At 34.1% G+C, this 25,383-nt stretch overlaps 1 protein-coding gene across 8 annotated transcripts in view; it reads left to right on the top strand.

The window, feature by feature from the left end:
• LOC116165328 (potassium voltage-gated channel subfamily KQT member 5-like) overlaps window positions 1–25,383 on the top strand; it is a 345,213-nt gene that overhangs the window by 121,304 nt on the left and 198,526 nt on the right. For 6 of the 8 annotated variants that reach the window (XM_031479668.1, XM_031479670.1, XM_031479671.1 and 3 more), the window contains one exon: window positions 13,933–14,115. In XM_031479668.1, the coding sequence (XP_031335528.1) occupies window positions 13,933–14,115 (183 nt within the window). The remainder of the gene's footprint in view (window positions 1–13,932; window positions 14,116–25,383) is intronic. The other 2 variants (XM_031479669.1, XM_031479673.1) reach the window with 1 other exon arrangement.

Here is a 25,383-nt window from a genome sequence, read left to right as displayed (position 1 = left end):
TTAGCGATAGTGAGCTACCCCACACCACCCTTCCAATGAATTAGTAGATTATTTAGAGTAGCATCCGAACAAATAGTATATAAAAAAGTATATATAAAACCAATTCTCATCTGTAGAGCTTGAACAATTGCTATGCAAACATTTGGAATTATCTGGCACACTATACAGTACCTTTCCCTAGCTCTTTTTTAATAACAAGTGGCGGGACTAGATGAAGTAAACACTCAAACTCGGTGGGATACATTCGAACAAAGTTCTCGTGTCCGCGGTGCAAGCGTAGTGGTTCATTCATTAACGAGCTATATATGCACCTTCCACTTCAAATTACCACATCAACCTTTACGGGCATGGGAAAATATTTGTTACCACAATTTCAATTTAAATGATGAATTTACAAAGGGAAGAAGATTATAAACTCTAATACTATTGCTCTAAAATAATGTGGCGAATAACATAACAAATTTTGCATTGAAATCTCAGTGCTCAAATCACGACTCTGTGTATCTACAATAAGTAGGTATTATTAAAAAAAGTTTCCACTAAAAAGTGGACTATTTCAAATTACGGCATGTATTCTTATTTATTACTAATTCACAAACGCGTCGGAAACGGATCGCTCCAGTTCAACTCGTCGTTTTGGGAATAAATTGTATTTACCAACTTTTTCAAGCAAACACAACGTGATTGAAGTAGGTACTTAGGATGGTGGATTGTTAACACACTTTTTTCTATTCTATTTATTCTATTCATATATTCAAGATTTCAACTTTATTGCGCAATTCAGTTATCAAACGTTTCCAATATTGGAAGCTTTAGATATATATCAAATATTGAGTATTTGTGGATATTTTTTACAAAAGAGGAAGCTTCAAATAATTCCTTTCAACGCTGAGGGCCGGCGTAAAAAGTATAAATCAATATTGGTGCATGATTGAGATAGGTAATATTAATATCAGTTGGCAATTAAGTTTGCGAAGCTCTGAGGTAGTTCGCTTTTTGCTTTGGAGAGCGCGAATGAAATGCGATCTGAGCAATTGAGAGGTGAAACCTTAGCGAAACTTTCCAGTTAGATACCTGTTACTCTATACCATTCAATGCTACTTTTCTGTACTCGATCCAATGAAAGGAATTTTATGCACTAGCTATCATGAAAGCTTTTAAAGCAGCTTCGATTAAAATGCGCGAAGGCGACTCAATAATGTATAATTAATTGAACATACGTACTAAAGTGTTAATTGAAGGATTGACATTTCGTATACCCTATCGACACACAAAACGTATGTTTTTTTTGTTTAAAATGTAGTTCTATGATATCCTTATTTTGTTAAACGTATATGCCCATCAAACTCTGGTGTGTGAATTTGCCTGACCAAACCCTTGCGCGAGCTTGATCTATTTTTCGATGTATTTTGGTGGCAAGACTAGACCTTGTTTTTTTCGATGGTTAGATCGAAACAAAATTACGTTTTTCTGATTCCACCGGACAAAATCTACCAAGAAAATTTGTTTTTCATTTGATATGAGACAAGTGCCTATTTTTTAAGGCAAGTTTATACTTTTTGATCCCATATTGCTCCTAAAACATAAATAAACCTTTCTTAATATCGACTTTCAAGTTCTAGATATTTAGCTTACAAGCATTTAATGGTGACTCAATGTGTAATTCGAAAAATAATAATGTAGTTTACAATACCAACGTCCAACAACACAAATTACAATTATTTATGGATTATTTATCAACAAAGCAATACCTGATTCGAACATTTTAAGAAACAAATGTTTATGGCAGATAATTTGAAATGTAGACAATATGGTATAGGAATTGTATTGATTTGCTATTATCAAAATTAATTTAAAAAAAAGGTTTTCAAAAAGATAACAGTAAATTTGTCGTTTTTCGAAAACCACCCCTCCTTCAACACTTCCTAGGACAAATAGAACCTATTGTGAAAGGATTCGAATATGAGTGAAATCTTTCATTATTTCTATTATTGAACCATAATTGATTATCGCAATTTGTTGTTAATTAATGGTGTTCAATTCTCATAAACTGCTTCTACCTGAAAATCTAGTACTCCATCTACTCTTGCTTACCGTTACGCGTTTCTGACTGGTTTAAGGGTAGATATTTCACTTCATTTAAGCAGTGGCAGTATATAATAGGAAAATGGGAATTCAGAAGGCGTTTTGACAATATGTTCTGTATGGAACTTCTTTTTATTTTTGTCAAAAATCAATTATCGTTGGCGATAATTCACAACTGGCCTTGTTGATGGAAACCCATTGTTTCATTAATAAAACGGAAGCTGAATTAGAAATTATTATTATTATTATTATTATTATATAATCATCCTTAAAAGCACAGACAATAAAAGCGAGGAAGTTTTTAAGCTCAAGGACCTTGTTAAATACAAAAACGTACATAACTATGCGTGGTGCATCGGCATCGAGATCGGGATTTTCAAAATCGCCGTTAGGTCAATACTAGTTGGGAACGACTGCTCTAAACTATAGCGGTGCTCTGAATCGCGGTATATACTCTATTATAAAGGGGCGATCATCCAGTAGCATGACTTTACCCTTATGGCCTTATCGTCCCGTAAACCGCAATCTATAATAATAATAATATGGCAGTTTACAAATTCATAGGGGAGGCGTAGTGTCAAATTAACCTTATATTAAAACAGGATACTCCTAATCCTAAATCATATGATGAAATTGTAGAAGGTTCTGTTATCCTTCAAAGTTACTGCAAATATAAACGAAAAGAGAAATCTGACTCTAAACTACTTGTTCACATGTGATCAGTTCTTTCACACAATGCTCGAACAGTATCAACAGCAGAATTAACTGTATCAATGTTAATAGTGTTTATTTCATCATTAACTACAACTACAGAATCAATTCTTACAAGCAAATAAGGGATTATTTCGAAAGTAATACGTTCACGATAAGATGGTGGCAGTACTCCTTAATTTATCTAATGCGTTTAACTAAGTCAATCACGCAATCCCCGCTTACAAAATTGAAATCCTTACAATTTCCATCCATCCAGTTAGTCCTTAATACCTAGCCATATTAATTCTAACGTTTCATGTTTGCTATGCACGCACATTTCGAATCTTATTTTGCCTAATAAAAGACCATATTTTTAGGTCCAACGAAGCTGTGAGAAAAGTAAACAAGTACCCCAGAAAAGGGTTAGTATCCCTACCTAGTGTTTAGCACATAACATAAAAACAGCGATGTTGTACTTTACGCGTAGCAATCTCAGCTGCGATAACTGCAATGCAATGTACAATTTTGGATAATCGTATAAATTTTAGCTCACAACGCGCGAAGTTGCAATGGCATTAAACAGAGCGACATTTGGAACAGGAACAAAATTAAATTTACGTAAAATTAGAAACGGAATTAAGGTAACATTTTAACGAAATCTGAACATTATGCGCCACTAAATACCCCAGTCCTTTATACCAGGTCACACTGAGAAAGGGTTGGCACTTGCATACATTAAAGACGACCTTTATCCATACGATAACTTAAATTTCTTTATAAAACTAACCGAACTACCAACAAAAACACTACTGTCTTCCTTATAATGTTGGTTAGGTAAAACTACATTAGTAATTAATTTATTAATATAAACAAAGCTAAAGTACAGATAAATTTATCTGTGGCTAAAGTAATGAGACAAACGATTTTTTCACGCTGTAAAAATATGCTGCGTCCTAACCCATCGTTTACATGATATTTGGCAATATAGATCGCGATATTTATGTGAATACGGATAAATATATAAACGTACCTTTGGGCTATAAATAATTTGATGTCTCATCTTTCAGTGCTAGAAAACGTAATTGATGTGCACTAAATTCGGCTCTTAAAGCCTACTTTATTACAAATTTTAGGTAATATCTTGGGTGAATAAGATTATTCCCAATATTGATCGACTTCAGTTTACATGTTATAAGTTGAACTCCCTAAACTTCACGTCGAAAGCATCATATGTTACCATCGCTTATAGGAATATCATCCTAATCCACTTTACTAACTTTTCCCTGTAAGCATTTGCCCTCGAGACAGGTTGAAATTTTTTCGTATTAACAATATTGTTATGCGGTATTTATGTAGGTAATACTACTTTTTAAAAAATTTGACAAACAACGTTCTATGGGAATATAGGAGCGGGTACTATATTATGAAACAAGTATAAATTGACTTCCTAAATTGATCGTAATTTCTCTTGAGACGATGGGAATTTTATAATGCCTTTTTTATAATTGCCCCAATTTTTCTATGTGCCCCGTAGGATTAATTTGTACGTTGGCACACGTGTGTTAAGAAGTATTGGACAGAGGTTTTCTTTCAACGCATTTTCAAGGTAGGCTGCTGATAACTTGTACAAATTGCTTTTCATATAAATTGTGACAGCGTTAATAGGCTGCTGTTTTTTATGCAACGTAAATTGAGCGAATGCTAAATTTAACGCTACACGATTTTCATCAAATTGTAGATAGACTTAATTAAACAAGTTTGGGTTTCCACAGTTATGCATTAAGTGTAACTTCTATATCCAAAATTAACATAAACACTACGCCTGTGGTGCGAAGTGGCTCATTTTCTAACTGCTCCCGCTTCCAAAATACCTCCTGAGTAACCTGCACAATTTATTAATAACGAGATTTTTGTAATTGCTTTCAGGCTGTACGTCACGTACCTACAATTTGTGATTCTGAGATAGCGTTTCTTACCGTCCCTTCCGTTATGACTACTGATAGGACTATAGCGACTGCTCTCTGGAAACTTTTGTCAATATTAGGAATGTCGAAAGTAACTAATATATCATATACGGAAGCGACTGTTGCTTTTTTCCACACACTTTCGCTCCCCTCCATTCAGTTATTATTCTTTCAATAACTTCGTGCGTGCGTTTCGTTTTATATAGGTTTTCTCTTGGTGCCAATCGACATCACCAACTTTCGCAATGATTCATTAATTTCAACGTGTTCATTTTAATTCTCCGGAAAGTTAGAGTATAAAAACTTGTGAAAGAAATATTTCACGTACGTGTGGAAATATATCAATAGCACGTAAACTACCTGAAACTAAAAATCGTACTCTCACAAATGGATCGCATGACGTGCGGCAATTGTAGTGGCATAATATGAACAAATTAATATTCATTCCACACGAGTAGTGTCAAGCCTTCGAATTCCATTGTCTGTCGAGGTTGTAGTAGTCCGTGCCGACCCCTTCGTTTGTACGATATGCATATGATCCATGGAATTGTTTACATACCTTGTTGCATGGTATGCATCGTTGTGGAAAATTGTCTACACGTCATTGTTGATTACTTTTGCCGACATTACGAGCTATGTTGCTGGAGCGTGTCATTCTTATTCCAACATGTTGTTGGCACGAGTTTCGGAATATATAATAGATTTTATTTAAAATTTTCAATTATTTGCTGCACTTAGCATTTGATTTTCAACTGGTTATTTTTTGGTATAATAGATGGTATAAAATTAAATGTAGAGCCACTTTTTTCTATAACCTTTTGTCATATTACAGCAACCGAGATATTGGCTATAACAGCCAAAATCATGTAAAAATAAATTTCCTGTATAAGACTGTCTATTGGAAATAATTACGTATTATGTTTTATTATATTAGTTCATTTTCAGGTGTATTTTCATGCCCGGTAGAACTTTTAGCAGATGAAAGTATTAAGTATTAAAAAATCACTATATACATAATGAGGCCCGTTGAATGATAACTGGTCTAAACCAAATCACAACAAAAAATAGATACACGCTATGGGATGTTGGCGCTTCAATGGTTCTAATGATATAGCACTTCATATATCTACTTTCAGTCTTCTTCGTTTTCATTCTGAACTATTCAACTATTGATAAGTGATGCAAAAAATACGTATCTGTTGATATTGTTTTCTTGACTTTAGCCTACTACTTGAATAATTAGAAAAATGATAAGAAAAAAAGGTCATAATTTGTCTACTGAAATGAATAATTATATCACACTCCATATCTTACTTAAAGTATTGGCAATGGTATTGGCTATGGTCTCCATTAGACAAAATAAAAGTTTGAACCATAATACAAAAATAATAACTAATGTGAAATTTGGCTACTTGCGAGAAATGTAATTGGCTGTTAATTTTTCCAAGAACAAAGAAAGAAAGTACGTACGTTAAACTTGGCTGGTAAAAGTGCAATTCGCTCCACACTCATTTTCCCTCTATAGCCGGCAAAATTCACCCTCAAACTTCATTTAGGTTTTTTGCGTTTTCTTGTAACCAATGTTGCGCTTGTTGTCTTATCACCATCATTTTTTTCATTTTAATTTCTAGCAGTTGGTATCATAGTATTTTCGTTTCGCAAAATTTCTTCATCGTACCAGGTATTCTATTCTAAAAAAAATGTTGTATCATATGGACGAATTGGTCTAAGTTCGACCTTCTTCTTGCAACAAATTCAGCATGGAAACTAATCAGAGAAATTACTTTTATTTGGTAAACAATTTTCTGTACTTTGGCGTGGACCCACTCCAAGCATGGGGTGGCGAAAGCGTAGAAACACAAAATTTTCATGCGCAAGGTTGAAAGTCCGCGGTTAATGACAAAAAGGGAAGTATTCAGGCAATAAGATCAGAGTAATACGAGCTTTTCGAGGACCTCCTACACGCCCTGTCACCCTCTTTGCCTCTAGGCGTCATTCTCATTTGTTTGGCGCCGTCTCTCTTACTCGTTTCTACCCTTTTGTGGATATCATGACCACATTACAATCTTATAATTTTGAGTACCTAGATATGAAACTGCGCTTTCATTTTCGATATGGAAATTTGGAATCCTGAAGTAGGTGAAACAAGAAAGTATTTGTGGCTATATGCAATGATGCAGGCCTTACGACGCCTTTTTTGCACTTTCCCGATAATATTTACATAGTGGGGTCAATTTATTCCTAAAGGATTTAAACCAAAACGGAATACAACTGGATACTTTTAGTATTTAGTGAGTAAAGGAAAATTGAAGGGAACTACATGCCTAGGAAACGTTTTTAAAAGTTTTCGTTTATTCGTACAGTTGGAACATCCGTTTTCCACCAAATTTCTCTGTTTCATTTGAATTTATGACTAATCGCAGTGCGATAAACCAGGGTAAGGTAAGGCATGTTTGTTATCTTTAGTAGCATTACTATAGGCTGAATCAGTTGTATATTTGACGGTGAATGGTGCGTTGTAGTGCGTGAACGATTTTCTCAAATAGTCAAGGACCCTAATACAGTTGAATGGTAATTATTTTGGATTTACTTTGTAGGAAATAACTTTCCCTAAGTTACTCGAATTACTCAAATATTTGCGATTTCATTTAACATTTTATAAAATCTAAGCTACCACCTAAACTTCAAAATGCGCAATCTTTAGCGCCAAGGTTCGCAGATTTTCAAAAGTGATATCAAGTCGTTGATCAGTTCGGTACATAACTTTTACTAATTGAAAGATAAATCGAATTGCAGAATTTTGTTAAGTAGAACCTTCCCTATGGTAATAAGTTCAATCAACTTCTAGACCTGGAGTGCGAACGCATATTCTTGTTTTCTTAAGGATTACCTCTGTGCAGTCAGCTTCTTTGTTTAGAGTGTATGTTGCCTTGGGTGCGAAAACTGATCTACGGAGCAGCTGAAGTGCAAGGAGGTAGAATCCTAATTGTAACAGCAGATAAGTTTCTTCATCCGCAAAAACCATTCCCATCATTTATCACAGTTGCGTCATCCAGCAACTACCACAGGAATGGCGCATCAAAAAATTGCCCTAATTCTGCAGTTACTATTGATGGGCCCACACTCCACATGGCATAGTTCTTTACTCGTTTCACGTTGTAATGGGCAAGGTAGTAAATATCCGAAGAGGGACTGCGCCCTTGGCGGGACTTAAAATCCTTCCCTGAAAATGTTCCAAAATTAAGTTGAAGATTTAAACCTTTATCCAAGAATTTCGTTTCTTTAAAACATGGAGAAAAGATTACAAAGTACAGTGGGTGGGAGATTCCGATCAGTCCGAAGATATTCGAAAAGAACCGAAATTAACCATATTCGTTTTTCTTTTTTTCTGACTGTTCGAACATTGAATATGGACCGGACATACTGTATTGAGTAGCATTTTTTAGATTACGAATACAATTATGTATGGCACAATATGATTCTTTATTATGTATGTCATTTACAGGAACCATCAATCAATTATTTTGGCATCTTGTCAATCCCTACTACATTAAAATGTTAAAAAATTAGTACAAGCCTTTCTAAAAAATATGTTTCATCGCTAATTTTGTGCCCCCCAGTAGCCAGGGGCTTCAGGACATAAAAAAATGCAAGAATATTGTTTATTTGTTTAACCAGACACCATACACAATAAAAAATTCCAATGACATGACACTGGGGCTCTGAACACACATTAGGCAGGGGAAGTCAATATGATTTACTGAGGAGAACTTATGTAAATTGATCAAGATCTTAATAAGTGGAGAAGTTGTGTCCTCTTCTGGGACAAAACGAAATTTAACACAGGATTTTTACTAGTTTATGTACTATGTACGTACCTACTAACTAGGTACACTTACATAGGCATGTGTTATACTAAACAGATACGGTTCATGTGACATACATTACATATTTACTGTAAGGCATATTTTGATTATTTTTTCGAATATTTTGGGGGGGAGGGGGCTCTTCTGCCTGCCTCAAATGACATGACAAATGTGAAAAAATAAAATTCTCATCGATCAATAGAAAATTAATTAAATCATGAACTCCTATAATCCCTCGAGGTTAGATGTAAGTAAAATTACTATTGGAAACTAAAGTGCATGCGAACTTCGATTTATTTACACAAGTAATCAAAGATGCACTGCAAGAGTCCGCACACTCAAAGCAGTTCTTCAACTATTTCACTTTAAATTCATAAATTGTAATATCTGCTCGATTTTCTGGTTTAGTTATGTGACACCCCAGTAGTTACATACCTTGCTATCGTAGAGCGTATGAGCTATCGATACATTCTGTTATTGGAAAAATATCCTAGCAACTATAGAGTGCCATTATTGAACTACCCTTGAAAAAAGCACTAGCGTATATTTGAAGCGTTTCACAACGCACGCATTTTGGCATTAAAATAACGAGATTTTGTGAATTAGTGGTTTGGGTACATTAACATTTTATTTAACGGGGAAATGGGCATTACAAACAGCGCACTTTTGCATAAACCTTGTTATTTTGTTAATAAAATTTCCAATTTCCACGGTAAGGGTACCTCGAATATTTTCCGGGCGAAAATAATTGAACTATAATAATAGCCCGCTTTGTAGCTTGTCAAATTTTGTACTAATCAACGTATGAAATGTGCTTGAGATTTTAGATATGAACATTAATTTAAATTAAAAACTTCTAGATACACACGTTTTAACTGTACAAACAGAAATTAATATCCTTTATCTTTATGAAGAGCTTTTTGATTTCATTTTATATGCAAGCTCGTTTTTAATATACCCGATGTAAGCGTTTCGTTACGAAGATATAAATTTCGGCCTTTTTTTTCTGTATCAAAATAAAAGTGAAATTTATGGCTTCGGTCAAAAGTTCGATGCTTGAGCTGATGTATTAGAAGTAATCAAGTTTCGAAACTTTTTTTATATTGAAGGTAAATTATTCAACGTCTATTTAGTTATAGTCTCGGTCAAAAGTTAAAGCTACTTGTAATTGTGCCATTGGCCTTTGGGGTTCTTCGTGGTAGAATTGCCATCTAATCACAGTCTTACTCCACATAAAACCATAAGTTATCGGGAGTCTTACATTGCTACTTTATGGCTTGGTGCTCCATCAGATTGCAAGTTCTGAATCACACCGCTGTCAATTTCAATCTATTATTACTGATTGATTTTTAATCGTCTATAGATTTTTTTAATCTCCGTTTGCCTAGTGTGTGAAAACAGGATGTTTCTGTCCCGTTAATTAATAAAAGTATGGTTTAAATTTGGGATACATGAATAGTCTAATTTATTGAATACATGAGATCTGGTACATTTATCTTTCGTTATAATCTTGTTATTTTTAACCATTCAGATGATATTAACAACTAGGACTTTGAATTAGGGTCGACAAAATTTACGCATGCAATGAAGAGACCGAAATTCAGATTATTCGGAGAGTCTCAAATTTTAACGGACCAAATTTGTGTTTGGATAATCAAAAACGCTCGAAAAAATGCGCAAGGGCAAAGCGTTACCCTCAAATATTTTGCAAGCGCTTTAATATGGAAGAAGTATTTAAAAATTTACTACAGCTCAAACAAAAGTCTAACGAAAAAAGTGAAATTTGGTCATGCAAGCGTAAGAGCATTTGTTGAGAGCCATCCTGGTTGAATATGACCGTGCGACCTCTGTGTACTATACTATTTTACTCACTGATAACAAATTTGTATATAATCCTGGTGTAAAGTACGCATCGTGTACAGTAATACTATTATTGGAACCCAGGCCTCCTAGACTTCCTTTGATATTTTGCAAGGTTGTACATATGGGTAGAGGTGAAGTACATATCTTTGCAAGTGCAGGCTGATCATTTGTCTTGTCTTCAGGTTTGACATCTTCCGAAGGTACACCTTTTTCATAGTCATAGCTCTTCAAGTACTAAAAGCCTACGTGATGAGAAGCTTCATGTTGTGTAGTTGGATGATCCACCACGAGTGGTGATTTTGCACTACGTACTTTTCAGAGACCAGTACTTCTTAGTGTAGCGTTAAGCAGCTTTTTGTTATCAAGACAAAATATGGCAGCAGAGGGGGGTATTACGCATGAGACTAACTAAAATTGCAAATTAGTGAAAACGAGATGAAAATAAACATAACAAGAAAGGTTGGAAGGTACGCGATGTGGGCACACTGTAACTGAAGTTGATAGAAATACTGTTCAAATGCAGTACAAAAAGGTTAGGTAGGCGTAGTTATCCGTAGAAAAGAACACGCGAGAGATTGAAGAACAAACAGTAATTTTTGCAACAGGAAGAGGTTAAACGATTAAAGTAACCTATGCATAATATTTGTATATATATATCACTACACATTGACAGTTAAAAGTACAAGCTAAACATCTAAATTAACCAAATAACACAAAAGTTAATGCTGAACAACTTCATTTAACATATTTACATAAACAGGAGTAAAAAAAAATTGGGGAATTTATACACTGATCTCATTATTGTTTTGTTTTTAGTAGAATATTACATCTACATACAATGGGAAAAATTATAACAGTCTTTAAAGTTTAAATATAAAAAACAACAATATTCCATCACATACACAAAAAGAGCAGTTCTTAATAAATTCGTCGATGTTCTCGGACGTATAAAGTAAGTAGCCGGAACTTTTCAAGCACCTCTTAACTTGATTATCCTCTCACTCAAATTTGGTAAGTGTCTGGTAAACAAAAACTTAGACTAAGTACTCATCGCGTATCTGAATCAGTACGAAATTGATTTTACTTCCCACCCGGTGTGTTCTTAAAATAGTCAGTTATCGAAAAACATTAAGTCTGCTCATGCTGGTCTGTGTATCACATTGTAATATAATTAGAACGATTTTCTCATCTATCTAAATCTGCAGCATACGGCTGGTAGTTCAATTTTATTACGCACTTAAATAATATCGATAACTTATAAGTAATGTATGCATTATATTAATTTTCTCGTTATCCTCTTCGTATGATCAAAGGTTTTAGTCCGAATTTCTTAAGGTAGAATATCGCAATGTAACTCTTACAAATAACGCCCATTTTGTACGGTTTGAAATTAATTACTATAAAAGTCAAAAACTGAAAATTGGTTATTATATTGGTTATTATATTATATAATTCAATATATTATGTTCTATGATGAAAAATGTCATTTCCAAATCAAGTTTTTGCCCAAAAAAATGATTAAAAAAAGAAAAATGTAGGGTATGCATAATTAATGAGTTATGCAAATTTTGACTGACTAATTAGTTTCTAGAATTGCTTATTATAATAAATACGCATTAAAACTCCTTTGAAACGTTTGATTAGTGGCGGAGAGGTGTGCCTGACGCACAAGGTACATTTTTGGCACAAATGAGGTTTTGAGCTAAAGACCATAATATTATTCAACCTTGAAAAATTGAGCTTGCCAGGAATTTTGTTGGGGCCCTTAATGGGCATTGAGCTTTCAGCTATTAACTACAAGGTATACTACAATAAAGGCATTTTTCACCAGCGCTGGAACGCACATCCTGTATAGAATTACAATTTTGTACGCTTATCAACACTTTCTCATTTTTGTAATTGGGAAAGTGAATCAGCTCTAGTCGAGGCTGTAGTAGTACGCGATCGTGTGTAGAAGTGTATGACCGGTGGGTAATATACCTAATACAAAATCAAGAAGTAGGTCAGGAGCATATAAGTAATTCACTAAGTTTAGATCTCCGATTTAGGTTTACGTAGGAATACCAATATCGTTATTAGTTATTCTCCTTGTACACCATTTAATACGATGCTCATGTGAACTTTTCAACATTCATTAAACTAGTTCCCATTAAAGTCAGTGTAAAAGATATCGCCTAATGAGATCTGAAATACAAACTCAATATTAACTGTGGTCTATTTAATAAACATTTTAGATCGACTACATAGAACCACAAAATTTCACTGAAAAATTGTTCTGGAAGATTATTTTCTTATAGAAATGGCTAAGAACACGCATGAAATATTGAATTTCATAATCATTATTATGTTTTAAGGTTAGATGACAAACCTTGTTTTATTGCAAACAAATTTAGTGCTTTTCACGGAACGTAGAACTTTTAGGATTAAAAGTATAAAGTATAAAAGTGATTTATTAGCATCTTGACATATAAGGTATATGATAATGCAAGTCAAGAGTAAATTACAAGAATACACAAACAGAACATAGTACACACGGCTAAGTTTCCTTCACAGAATTTTACGTACGTCGTTACATGGAATTCATAGAATTTATTTAGTGAATAGATGGCTTGCTTATGTAAATATTTCTTAACTATATTTTTGAACGAGTTGAAATTATTGATACTTTTAATTTTAAAAGGCAATGCATTGTACAACTTTTTGCAAGCATAAAACGGTGACTTCTCATAAAAAGTCGATTCTTTAGGAGCTATTAGGTATTTTTACACAAAAAACGGTCACCAATTTTTCATATGAAGTTCTAAAAAGCGCCATATTTATTTTATTCTTATTACAAAACTTATTACCGAAACTCGGAACTTCAACCTTGTTTCACCAAAGAAATGTACCTATCTATTTTTCAGTTCCAACAGTGAAATTCTCATAGGTTTCCTATTAGTAATAATAAAAAAAGTATTGCTTACATCCTCAACGATAAAAGTTTGTTTTTTAAATTGTTGACTAAGGAAACTATACATTTATTTCGTCGACGAATTGAATGATTACTGTCATTAGTTGCTTGTGTGCGGACGATAATCCTTAGCAAGTTGGTCTTCGTACCGATTGGGTTATACCATTTCCAGCGTTTTCCACACTAAGAAGCGAAACTATGTACCAGCAAATTGACGCATTATCCATATTAGCAGCGTATCAAAAGTGGCATTGTAAAGTGCTAGGCGCCATTCTACTTCTACGTTTATAAGGATAAAAATTTCAAAAATTAAGTTGGATGCAGTTTTATGTTTAAAAGTTTGGGGCTCCGGTCTTGTTATACAGTGTTATCATTTCCAGCTGCGTTCAGAGCTCCATCGTTTTGTACTTGCATGTCATGCTACTATAAGCAACTATTATTCATGAACACTTCTTTAAATTACACCTAGGGCCTCTCTGCCTGGTTTGCTAATGCTGTTATTCTTTTTCAGTAGTCTAACCTTGCTACGGCAGAAACGTAGCCGACTAGTTCAGCCCCGGATGAGTCTTTTGGGGAAGCCGCTCAATTACCGGGCCTCCCGGCGCGACGCACGTTATCGTCGGTTACAAAGCCGCATTTATAATTTCTTGGAGCGACCAAGAGGATTCCAAGCAATTCTCTATCACATGCTATTGTAAGTATAACTCAAAACTGAAATGTTAGCCTAATTTTTCTATGGAAGATTCCTTGCAATAAGAGCTAGAAATTACTTTAACTTTGACTAGCTCTTACTATTACTAGTATATTTGAGTGATTGTGATCGGTGTGTCGGTTGTGAACGTTCCATTATAGCCATATTCCGTTTAAATTAGTTGTTTGGCCATAGTATGGCTCAAATTTCGTGGCTCATTAAATTTGTTAGGTTATTTGTTAGATTATTCAACCCCTAGTGTCACATAATATTTTACCGCAATTATGCTATCGAGAAATACAAAAATATTCATTCGTTGCATAAATCAATCAAATCTCGGCCAAATGTCGTAAACCATGAAAAACGCATTTGCGGTTTTTAAATGTTGAACATAATTTCGAAAGTTATATTTATTAAAACCTTTTAAATTGAAGGCATAATCGATTCATTACACAGTATAAAACGAGTTTTTGTCCATCTCAAACTTTTGCCCTGGAAACAGACAAATAATTTCTATATTTATTGGAATTTCGTTTTCTTGTTTCGCAAATATTTTAAGTAAGTATCTGATTTTCTGTGAAGCATATCCCTTGCCCAGTTTGGATCTGTATAGCCTGTTAATGTTAACTTTATTAGTTTTCCTCCCTTTTGTACACTAATTTTGTGTTCATACTGCTTTCAAACACCTAAAAATATTAACCTTCAGTTTATCCGTGCGCTGACATTGATTGCATAACTAATAACTGGATAAGAACCTAATATAAGGTGTACTCGACACCCTAAAAGCTCCATCGTGAGTTTTTGATCATTTGCCATGATTTTGTGTGTCTACTAAAAAACGGGAATTTTTACTGCTTTAAAGTTATCTGTCCTTTGAATATCTTTCACGCACATTCTAATGAGGGTGACAGAACAGTCTCGGCTGAAATCAACAATAAATCCCAGATAAAACATGAACCTTTATAAGAAATTGTCTGGATTAAGTGATTCAATTTCACACTAAGCATAATTCCGACAAATCGTCGTATTATTATTGTGTAATCCCATATTCAGACAATCGATCGCTATAAACGCGATTAGTACATAATTTTGTTAACAGTTATTAGTCCTGCCGACTATTTTGAATTATCATATACGAAAATGGCGCTACAGTTGAATTACTCCCTGTAATCGGAAATTTATATAAACAACAGTCGTGACTATTCACACCAAAACAGCTTTGCATAGAATATACTAGCTTAAATTTGACAGAAACTGTAGGTACGTTATTTGCAACAAAGTTAATAAATATAGTTTCTGTTTTAGCGCGAAGTTCCTATTTCGGCAGACAAATAAAATTCTAATAAAGCTTCATTTTATCATATCAAAATATTTACACTGGGCTACTTCGAGATTGCTTTGCTGATCCAAACTTTTATTGTACCACTGCGAACACTATAAACTCATTCGAAGGCACAAACTGAATGAAGCATAAATAAGAAGTGATGCAAAAAGCTTTCAAAACGAAGTTATAAATAACGGAACATACATATAAAAAATCGATGTTATGTGTTTTTCGATGTCTTTAACTTTTTATTAGTTTATTTCATTTGTCTTTGCATTTCAACCATACTTTCCAATGTTGTCTGCGCGCAGCCTCGAGTATGCCATCAAATTTTACGGCCAACCTTATAGTAAATTTTTGGGGCAGTTGTATTAAAATTAACATGTCTATGCTTTCCACCCTCAACAAAATTGATTTTGCATTTGAAGATTGAGTCGGCATGTGAAGTGAGCGCGCAGAAGTTTCATGCAAAGACGCGTAAGGAAAAACTGCTGCGTATAGGTACTGCATTATACATTATTTTGCACGACGATCTCCTAAAAAGATTGAATGAGCATTGGTTATTTTGATAATGTGTAGATTACATTTTAAAGAAGTAACTAGTCTTAGCGTACTTTTTTGGGGGTAGTGGCGGCGGTGGTGAAGACAACACATCTATATATCTGAAGAGGCATAATATTTAACACGAATCACGTGATAAATCTTAAATTCTTGTTGTTCTAAGTTGAGGACTGTACGCGTAAAATGCGCTATCGTGCATGTTGGCACGTATGCATATAGATCCTTCATTACTTGTTAAGTTAATTAATTGGTGAAGGTACTGCTTGTTTTCAATTCGTTGTTTGGATTGCCGATCACTTTATCCCAAAGTTGAATCTGTTTCAAATATGGTTTTACGCCTTGATTTGAATGGTATTACATACGTGATTTCTCGTCTAATTGTGCGTTATAGTTTGGGTATTCTACAAGTTACCCAGACTATTTTGTAATTTTTAAGAATTTTAAAATTCGTAAAGGTTCGGCAAATTTCACCTAAAAATAAAATCCCTTTTGGTTTAAATTTCCTAATTTCTAAGAGAATTTGCTCTTACCTATATAGAAACACTCAAGGGCTGTAATTTTAGTTATACATTAAAAATTTTTATGTTTGTTGGATTATGTTTAAATGCCTTACAAACAACCCTGAAGATAAAATCTACAATCCTACAATTGGTCCCTAAAGATAAAATCCATGTCCGTTTTAAAATTTCGTAATTTTGAAGGGAATTGTGATTTTTGTGGTACATTAAACATTACATTTTTTTGATTCTTTGGTAGATTATGTATAACATAATCCAGTTAAATTGTATTTTTACCAGGAAAGTTGTGGGGTAGTTTTGATTTCTTTGATCCTAAATGTTTTTTGGGGTACTCAATCCGAATCTGAGGTTTGCCAACAAAATTTCATGACGCAACATTGAAAAAAATACAAAAGAAGTTGAAAAAGATATTTTTTTGGCAGTTTTGCGCTTACAACTTTTTTTCCTCGATAAACCGTTCGGGCTCAAGCGCCAGTTGAAAATTGGCGTATTTCGCCTGTCTCCACAAAACATAGTTTTTTCGCACTAAAACCCTAAATTAATATTAAGCGTTGTCAATAAGTGAATTCCTTGCATTTACCAACTATTATTTGAATTTTATATGTAAGGGTGGTTTTTTCTCATTTTCATAACGTTCAAGGTGTTTATTGTAGTCCAGAATTGTATGAAAAGTTAATTTCTAACGAACAACAGTATATCATATTATTATATTATTTATAATATATAATACTTATACTGTGCTCTCTAAAATTATTCCCACTCTCTTCCGAACCAGATAAAGAAATCACGAAACCCTACCGTACATGTTTGGATAATTATTGTTGAACTTGGGAAAGTGGCGCTGTGGTCATTATTAATTAAAAAAATTCAAATGGCAAAAGGGATAAATTGATTTCCTATTCAACGGCATTATCCCTCTTGCTCCGGTGTTCTGAAGAATCACGTACCTACTCCTCGGAGTGGGATAACGCAGTTACCCAAGCTTAAATTTTTCTGCTATCAACTGAACCCGATTTATTTCTTTTTTGTTTACATTTTAACCAGCGACAAAAAGCGAGTTCATGATTTTGGACTGTCCGTCCGTCCATCTGTGTAACTTTGTGAGGGTGTGTATGTATGTGTATGGGAGGAGGGTCTCGAGACTGCAAACGCAGTTACACGGTGACGTAATGGGTCTTGGCTCATCTGTGAAGGAGTGGGAGAGTTTTATACCAGACGGAACTGTTATAAAATCTTTTGAGGAGACCGGTAGACAATGAAAAGTACGGATTTATATTGGCACAGAATAATAATAAAACAATAATAAAAGATGAGTATTTGCGGATACAGCCGAAATACGCCAATTTTCAACTGGCGCTCGAGCCCGAACGGTTCATCGAGGAAAAAAACTAAATAGTGGGGTCTGTAGGAAATTTTATGTACTTTCATTTTGAATAGGAAGGTTATTTTCGAAAAGTTGATAGTTTTCAAGTTGTAAGCACAAAACTGCCAAAAAATATCTTTTTCAATTTCTTTTGTATTTTTTTCAATGTTGCGTCATGAAATTTTGTTGGCAAACCTCAGATTCGGATTCAGCACCCCAAAAAACATATAGAATCAAAGAAATCAAAACTACCCCACAACTTTCCCGCTAGATGCCCGTTTGAGCACAAATGTCCTGTATTAAACATACTTACAAGCAACTTTACCATTGTCACCTCACGATAAAATCCTTTTTCCTAATTTCAAAGAATATTCGCTCTTACCTACAAGGCAATCCGCAATTGTGGGGGTTGTAATTTTTATTGTAGATCAAGAATGTTTGTTTCTTCGATAGTACCTACAATTCACAGCTAAAAATAAAATTCTCTTCCGTTTTAAAAGTTCGTCCTTTTTAATAAATTTCGCTGGTACCACTGCCTACGCAACAATATACTATTATGGGGGTTATAATTCTTAGTGTATCAAAGGAATATATTTTCCAAAAACGCTTAAAAACCCAATTCAAAAACTATTCAGTTTAGTCCTATGGCCGCTTGTATGAAATGTTACCCTACTCGAAGAATAACACATACTAAACTGTTAGGAATTTATTCGCATTGGTTTACTTAGATATAATTATAGACTCAACTCGTCGTTGGACACTGTTGTATGGTACCTCATGTCATGAAGGGGTGGTATTTTTTGATAAGGGAAGTAGCTAATTAAATGCGGGTTAGTTGTTGGTCAGAACTCATTATTAAGATGCGAGAACTCACTTTTCATAAGAAACGTCCCTCTGTAATCTACGCGTACGGTCATAATAGGTGACGTGACAGCAGTCCGTCTGCCTGGTCGTCTTTTGCGCTCGAGGGCAATGTAATAAGCTTTGCGATTGCTTATTCGTGGGCATCTCTAATTAATTCGATAACTCAACGGGATCAATTTAAGCCCCGAACTAGTGCTAAGCTCTCCTGATTCCCCGAACACTCCGATTGGCGATTGGGGGTGAATGCGTCGTTGTCGATGAAATCTTGCAGGGTTAAGGTAGAGCTCATACCTGTTTGTGAATGGGTTAAGCCAATAGATCAACCCCAGTCGATCTATGCCTCTCATTGCCCTCCCTGCGAACACCTGCTGTCAAGGTCCCCCCGAACTCTTTTTGTTAGCAATGAGTCTCGAAGGGTTTTTGCCTAACAATACCTTAAGAACAATAGCATGGCCAGCACGATGGCCGTTAAGTCAGCTTGCCACATTTATCAAATAGGAGTTGCGTTAACATTTTTCTGGTTCATTACTAAGGACCACCATAAAATATCGTTCATTAAAAAATCCCGCGATCGATTGTTTTGAGAACTCGTTTAAAATTGAACAAAAAATTGATACATGCAATTTAAATTTTAAGTAGGTACAAGCAATATGGATCTTAGGGTAAAACACTCTGAAGACAAGCTAATTATTTTTTTAATGTATAGAGAACATCTCTCTTATTAACATACTAAAAGTCCCATTCAATCCCATTATGGCAAATATAAAAAAATGTTCGCCATTTTTTTTTTAATTTTTAGACTATTTATGTATTTACCAAAAATTATAAAGATACATAATTTTTAGAGCTTGGAGGCACGCATATTTTGGAACCAAAAACAATAATTGTAGTTCTAAAATTAAAAAAAGTTACAGCTTTTGGAAGAAAGGCAAAAAATAAAATTTTTCATTTAACCTGATTGAAGTAATATTTTAATTTTTATTAAATTGAAGTTCGTAAGTTCATTTACAAACAAAAAGTCTGTTATTTCTTCATCTTCCATCTTAAAAACTGCATTAGTACAAGTAATTCCATAACATTCGCCACACTTTGGAGAACACTTAATACCTAATTTTTTGCAAGAACAATTTCGTCCACACGCGATTTTTTTAAGCCAATTATCTGAAATGCTTGCCAAAGTCACGTTATTTTTTATCTGTTCTGTAACGGGGTTTTCATAAAGGTTCTTTAGTTTAATTTTCAGCGTCGTTTGATGAAAGGTTTTACAAATAAGTGTGCTTAGAGCCTGATGAGATAAAAAATGTGCCCGAAGTGCTCTAGTAGAAGCATGTGTGTAATGGTACGTTTTGCATAAAAAGTCTGCCATAATTCTTCAATCCTCATACCACTCCTTAAGTGCCCAAGACTACCCAAAAAAGACATAAGCGTGTGAAATCCTCCTAAACTTTAGGAATAGAGGTTGGTCGAATGTTACAATGGAAGTCTTCCCGTACCTACTTCTTACATTTTGCTGCAGCAAATAATAATAATAATAATAATAATCTTTATTCCTGTTTACGCGCAATAGCACTTACATTTGTCAACTAGTTTCTTAAAAATTAAAATATATAACACACTATATCACACATAATATAGACAAACAACACAACTTCAGTTTATGTCACCACCTGTGTGTAAAATATTGGTAAAGCCTTCGGTTAAACATTCGTGCACTGAAAAATATGCCTTATCAAATAGGTATTTCTTAATTATTGTTTTAATTGTTTTTTGTTATACATTTGAACATTTTCAGGCAGTAAATTAAATATTTTTTGAGATAGGTAGTCATGGTTATTTTGAGTTTTTACTAATCTACAGTAATCAACTCTAATGTTGTTCTTATTTCTAGTATTGTAACTATGCAGTTCAGATTGAATTGAATAAGAATGTATAAATGGTAAATTCTACAACAGAAGCTGTGGACCAAATTATATCTCTAGTAGTAAAATCCTGGGAGAACAGGGAACATTCTTCATTAATACTCTGTGATTTGTCCAAAGCTTTTGACTGCGTTTCGTTTGATATTATGTTAGATAAGCTTCAATTATATGGGATTAGGGGACTAGCGGGATCGTTAATGTCAACATACCTTAATAATCTCAAGCAATGTGTTTTGATTGACGGTATATATTCGAAGTTAATTAATACTAAGCATGGAGTCCCTCAAGGGTCCATATTAGGGCCTTTACTGTTCATTATATACATAAATGACTTTTTCGAATATATGCATCCTAATCACGCTGTTGCATATGCTGACGATACTTCATTACTGATTTCGGACCAAAATATTGAAACTCTAGCCCTTAAAAGTTATAATTTAATACAATTATTAGGAATAACCTGGTTTAATAAGACCAATTTAAAATTAAATGAAGATAAAACTCACATAATTACCCTCTCCACAAACAATAAGGTTGCAACCGGCAGGTGTGTTAAAGTTTTAGGCATATATATTGTTGAAAAACTCACTTGGAGCAATCACATTGATTTAGTTTTATCTAAGCTATCCAAATCATTATTTATTTTAAGGAATTTAAAACGATCACTTTGTATAGCCACTAAGATCGTGCTATTTTTCTTTAGTTCATTCACATTTACAATATGGTGTAATTTTGTGGGGTAACTCTTCCAAAGCGAGCAAGGCGTTTTTATTGCAAAAAAAATAATCCGTATAATCGTAAATGCTGACTATCGTGCTCACTGCCGACCTATTTTTAAACAATTAAATATTATGCCTCTTCAATCTATTTTCATATATTACACCATATTGGAAATTCATAAAAACAAAAATAAATTTGAAACCAATGACTTCTCTCACAACTATTCTACACGAGGAGCAAAAAAAATAAAAACGCCCTATTATAAACTAAGTAGGTCTAAAAATAACAGTCTAAGGGTCGACTTATACAATATCGTTCCTGATTGTATCAAACCTTACAATTTTTTTTAATTTAAAAGAGTCGTTAAGGCGCACTTATTAAGTCATTATTTTTATAACGTTAGTGAATATTTACATACGCCTTGGAGATCTATTCAATAATTTTAATGATATTTATTTATTTCATTGTTTGTTTACTTGAATTTTTTGTACTTGTGTAGTAGTATTCTTTTTAGTCTTTTTTACCTTTACTTGTTTATATTTTATCTCTGTTTTGTCTCTTTTTAACTAAAATTTTAAATTGTTTTTAATCTATATTCGGTTTTAGCCATATGGTCTGTCTAGCTTTTATTTATTTGAAATTTTAAACTGTTTTTATTATTCTTTTTATATATATGCATTGTACTAACTTAATATTTACTATATTTTCTGACGTGTCAAAACCTATTTATGGTATACGGACAAATAAAGATTGATTGATTGATTGATACTATAGACAAACTAATTGCTGACGCAGAAAATTGTGGCTGATGGGGGATTTGAATGTATTGCTGGAATCTGCAGACATTTCTTATTGTCGCCACTGTCTCTGTAAAGTTACTGCATTCCTAAAGACAGTGTGGCCATAATGCTCTATGTCGTCCATTTTTTTTCCAATTTATCATTAATCTGATTGGTTTAACCGAATTGGTAGATTTTGTATGGTTACAATAATGCTGCCACAATTGTGTCCAGCAAGATAAATTCATCTCCTTGGTTTTCAGGTTAATTTATTTATTATCCCTCTCTTGTTCTGGGCCCTCGGCAGGCTTTCGCCCAATTACAGAGTGACTCGCATAATGAATAAGTTCTATCAATCCGGTGTATTTGGTCAAAACATGGTGGATCTCCCAATTACCAATAGAAAATAACACCCCCATATGACCACACTGTCTCTATAGAGTCACTGTATATCTAAGTACAGTGACTTTATTCGCGATTCAGATTAACACTAGAGGCGCTGCTGTAGTTTGCAAATGGCGTGTAATTGGTGGTAGTGGTTTGTAAACATGTACTAATTTGAAAGTGAATTGAATTTATACTGCCGTTTTTGAGACTTGAAAATATAACTCCGTACGTACTGGAAAGGCTTTTTTCTTAAGAACTCGAGGCTGTCTTGAACACACAATTAACTTAATTTTCTAATTACAAATAAAGATCATTTAATTTCTAGCGCCTTCGTGTAAACTGTACAACAACTCGCCGACATTCCCTTACATGGATTATGCTTTAAACGTTGCACTTACACTGACCACAATTTAAATAATAAGGATTTTTTGAGGTGTCATGGTTTAAATTTTTCGTACTATTTGCGGCCTAATCCCACAGATTGTACGTAACATTCTTCAATGTGAATATGTCGCTTTAAGTTTCGCGTATCATGAGTAGGCGAATTACATTGTTCACAAATTAAATGTTTGAAAGGTTGTGTGTGTTAATTAAACGACGCTTAATTGTATCGTAATTACACTGATAGCAATGATATAAAGTTATTCAAAGTGAAGCGTGTCAAAGAATGACCTATTAACCTCACGAATAAAAAATTGGGAGGTTATGTAATGTAAATGTAATGTAATGTAAAATTTTGATTTTGAGACTCTTGTAAACAACCCAACCCAATCGATTTGGTTGAAATTTGAAACAGATGTTCCCTTAAATACTTACTCTTGAGTGAAAAGCTTTTGGAAGAGATTTCAAAATGGCAAATGCCTTTTTTGCGGCAAAATCGATACCTATTTATTGATTTACGTATAACTTTGTAAGGAGCAGACCAATTTGGCTGAAATTTTGTACCAATGTTTCTAATGGTCCTAAAAGTTGAGAGGAAACGGTAGGAAAATATGAAATTCCCTTTTGGGTATATAAATTATATTGGGAATAGAGCAGTGATGACAATAGAAGCCCGGCCGCCATGTTGCATCGAAAATTCAAATTAGATTAATTTTTTATATTTTAAGTATACGCTAAATTTTTTATTTTTTTTGTAAATGTTTTTTAATCAATTTTATGTGTAATATTTTAATGTTGTAACCTTCTCTTAAATACATGTTAAATTATTGAAAAAAAAATAAAAGAAGAATAAATATTTAAATTAGAAGTAGGCAACTGTCATCTGATTCATCCTAGCATTCTCGATTCCGTCGGAGATTTTTCATCGACGGTTTAAAGCAAACGGGAAACATAACCTCATTCTAACCTATAATTTCATTGGCAGCAGGATTACCTCGATTTGTATTGTTGAGATTTTGTGACGGTTTTTACAGGTACGATTTTTTATTCAAAGGAAGGCATACGGTATTAATTCTTAGTTTGTGTTTGTAAATTGTTATTAATTATTATTATTAACTAAATTGAAATATTACATATTAAGTGTTAATTTCTTTCAGAGCACGGTGGTTCGTCGCACTCCCACGGAAGACTGTCGGGTAGCCGTAATCGACTGAGTCAATTAGCCGTCACAGATGACAATGAAAATGATGCAACCTACCCGAGCCCCCCGCCTGCGGTTAGTGCGAAGCACTCGATGCACGGTCACTCGCACGGCTCCTCGGCGGGGCAAATGAACATGCGAGGTGTATTTTTGCACGTATTATCGGACGCGTTAGGGTCGGTTATTGTGATCATTTCCGCCACAATATTTTGGCTAACGGATTGGAAGTACAAAGATTACATCGATCCGGGACTTAGTGTTATTTTAGTTATTTTAATTTTACGTTCCGTTTGGCCACTTTTGAGGGATTCCGCTTTAATTTTATTACAAACAGTTCCTACGCATATACAAATCGACGCAATTCAAAGGCGCCTTTTGACAAAAGTCGACGGTGTTCTCGCCGTGCACGAGTTCCACGTCTGGCAACTTGCCGGCGACCGCATTATCGCATCGGCGCACATAAGATGTAGAAACCTATCGGAATACATGAGAATAGCGGAGAAAGTGAAAGAGTTTTTCCATAACGAAGGAATTCATTCGACGACAATTCAACCCGAATTTATCGACTATCGTGAATACCCGGAAAGCACCGAGGAGAACGAACAGCAAACCGAAGATTGTATACTCGACTGTCCTCGGAGCACGTCGAATGATACCTGTATATTGAACACTTGCTGTGGACCGTCGAAACAGGTGATTTATTATTTATCGTAGCGATTTTAGTAACTTTTCTTCTGCAGTATAGCTTAACTCAGGTGAATGTTAACCGAAGTAGAGGAGCATGAATGTCCACGGTGATGGGTTAACCCTTTTTAATTTAATTTATTTTTATGGGGTTTATTCTTAGTTGTCATTGCTTGTTTTTCACCAAAGCGCGTTTGTAGCATGCCATAAACATTTTATTTGTCTCTCGGTTAGTATAATTTTATCTTTACTAACTTACTATTATAATTCTTTAGAGATAATGTTAAATGATTGACAGAAAGAAAGTATTACTTAATAAATGCATGAAGATTCTCAAAAACTCTGAGAATTTTTATTATTTCGTTTTTTGGTATTTTATTTGCGAATTTGATGTGCCAAAGTGAAATAATTTGCCATATACTCCCAAGTTAAATGCATAAATTAGAGTCAATGACGTTGACCAATTGCAAAACAAAGGGACAAGTGTGTTTCTTAAAAAGCAATAATTAGGATGATAGACGAAATGCATTTAACTTTCATATAATAGTTTGGAACTACCCTCTAGACTCC

The sequence above is a fragment of the Photinus pyralis genome, unplaced genomic scaffold, assembly GCF_008802855.1.
Source record: "Photinus pyralis isolate 1611_PpyrPB1 unplaced genomic scaffold, Ppyr1.3 Ppyr1.4_LG3a, whole genome shotgun sequence".
In the NCBI taxonomy this organism is placed as follows: domain Eukaryota; kingdom Metazoa; phylum Arthropoda; class Insecta; order Coleoptera; family Lampyridae; genus Photinus; species Photinus pyralis.
The sequence above is the reverse complement of the archived record's forward strand: the minus strand, read 5'-3'. Positions and strand labels throughout refer to the sequence as shown.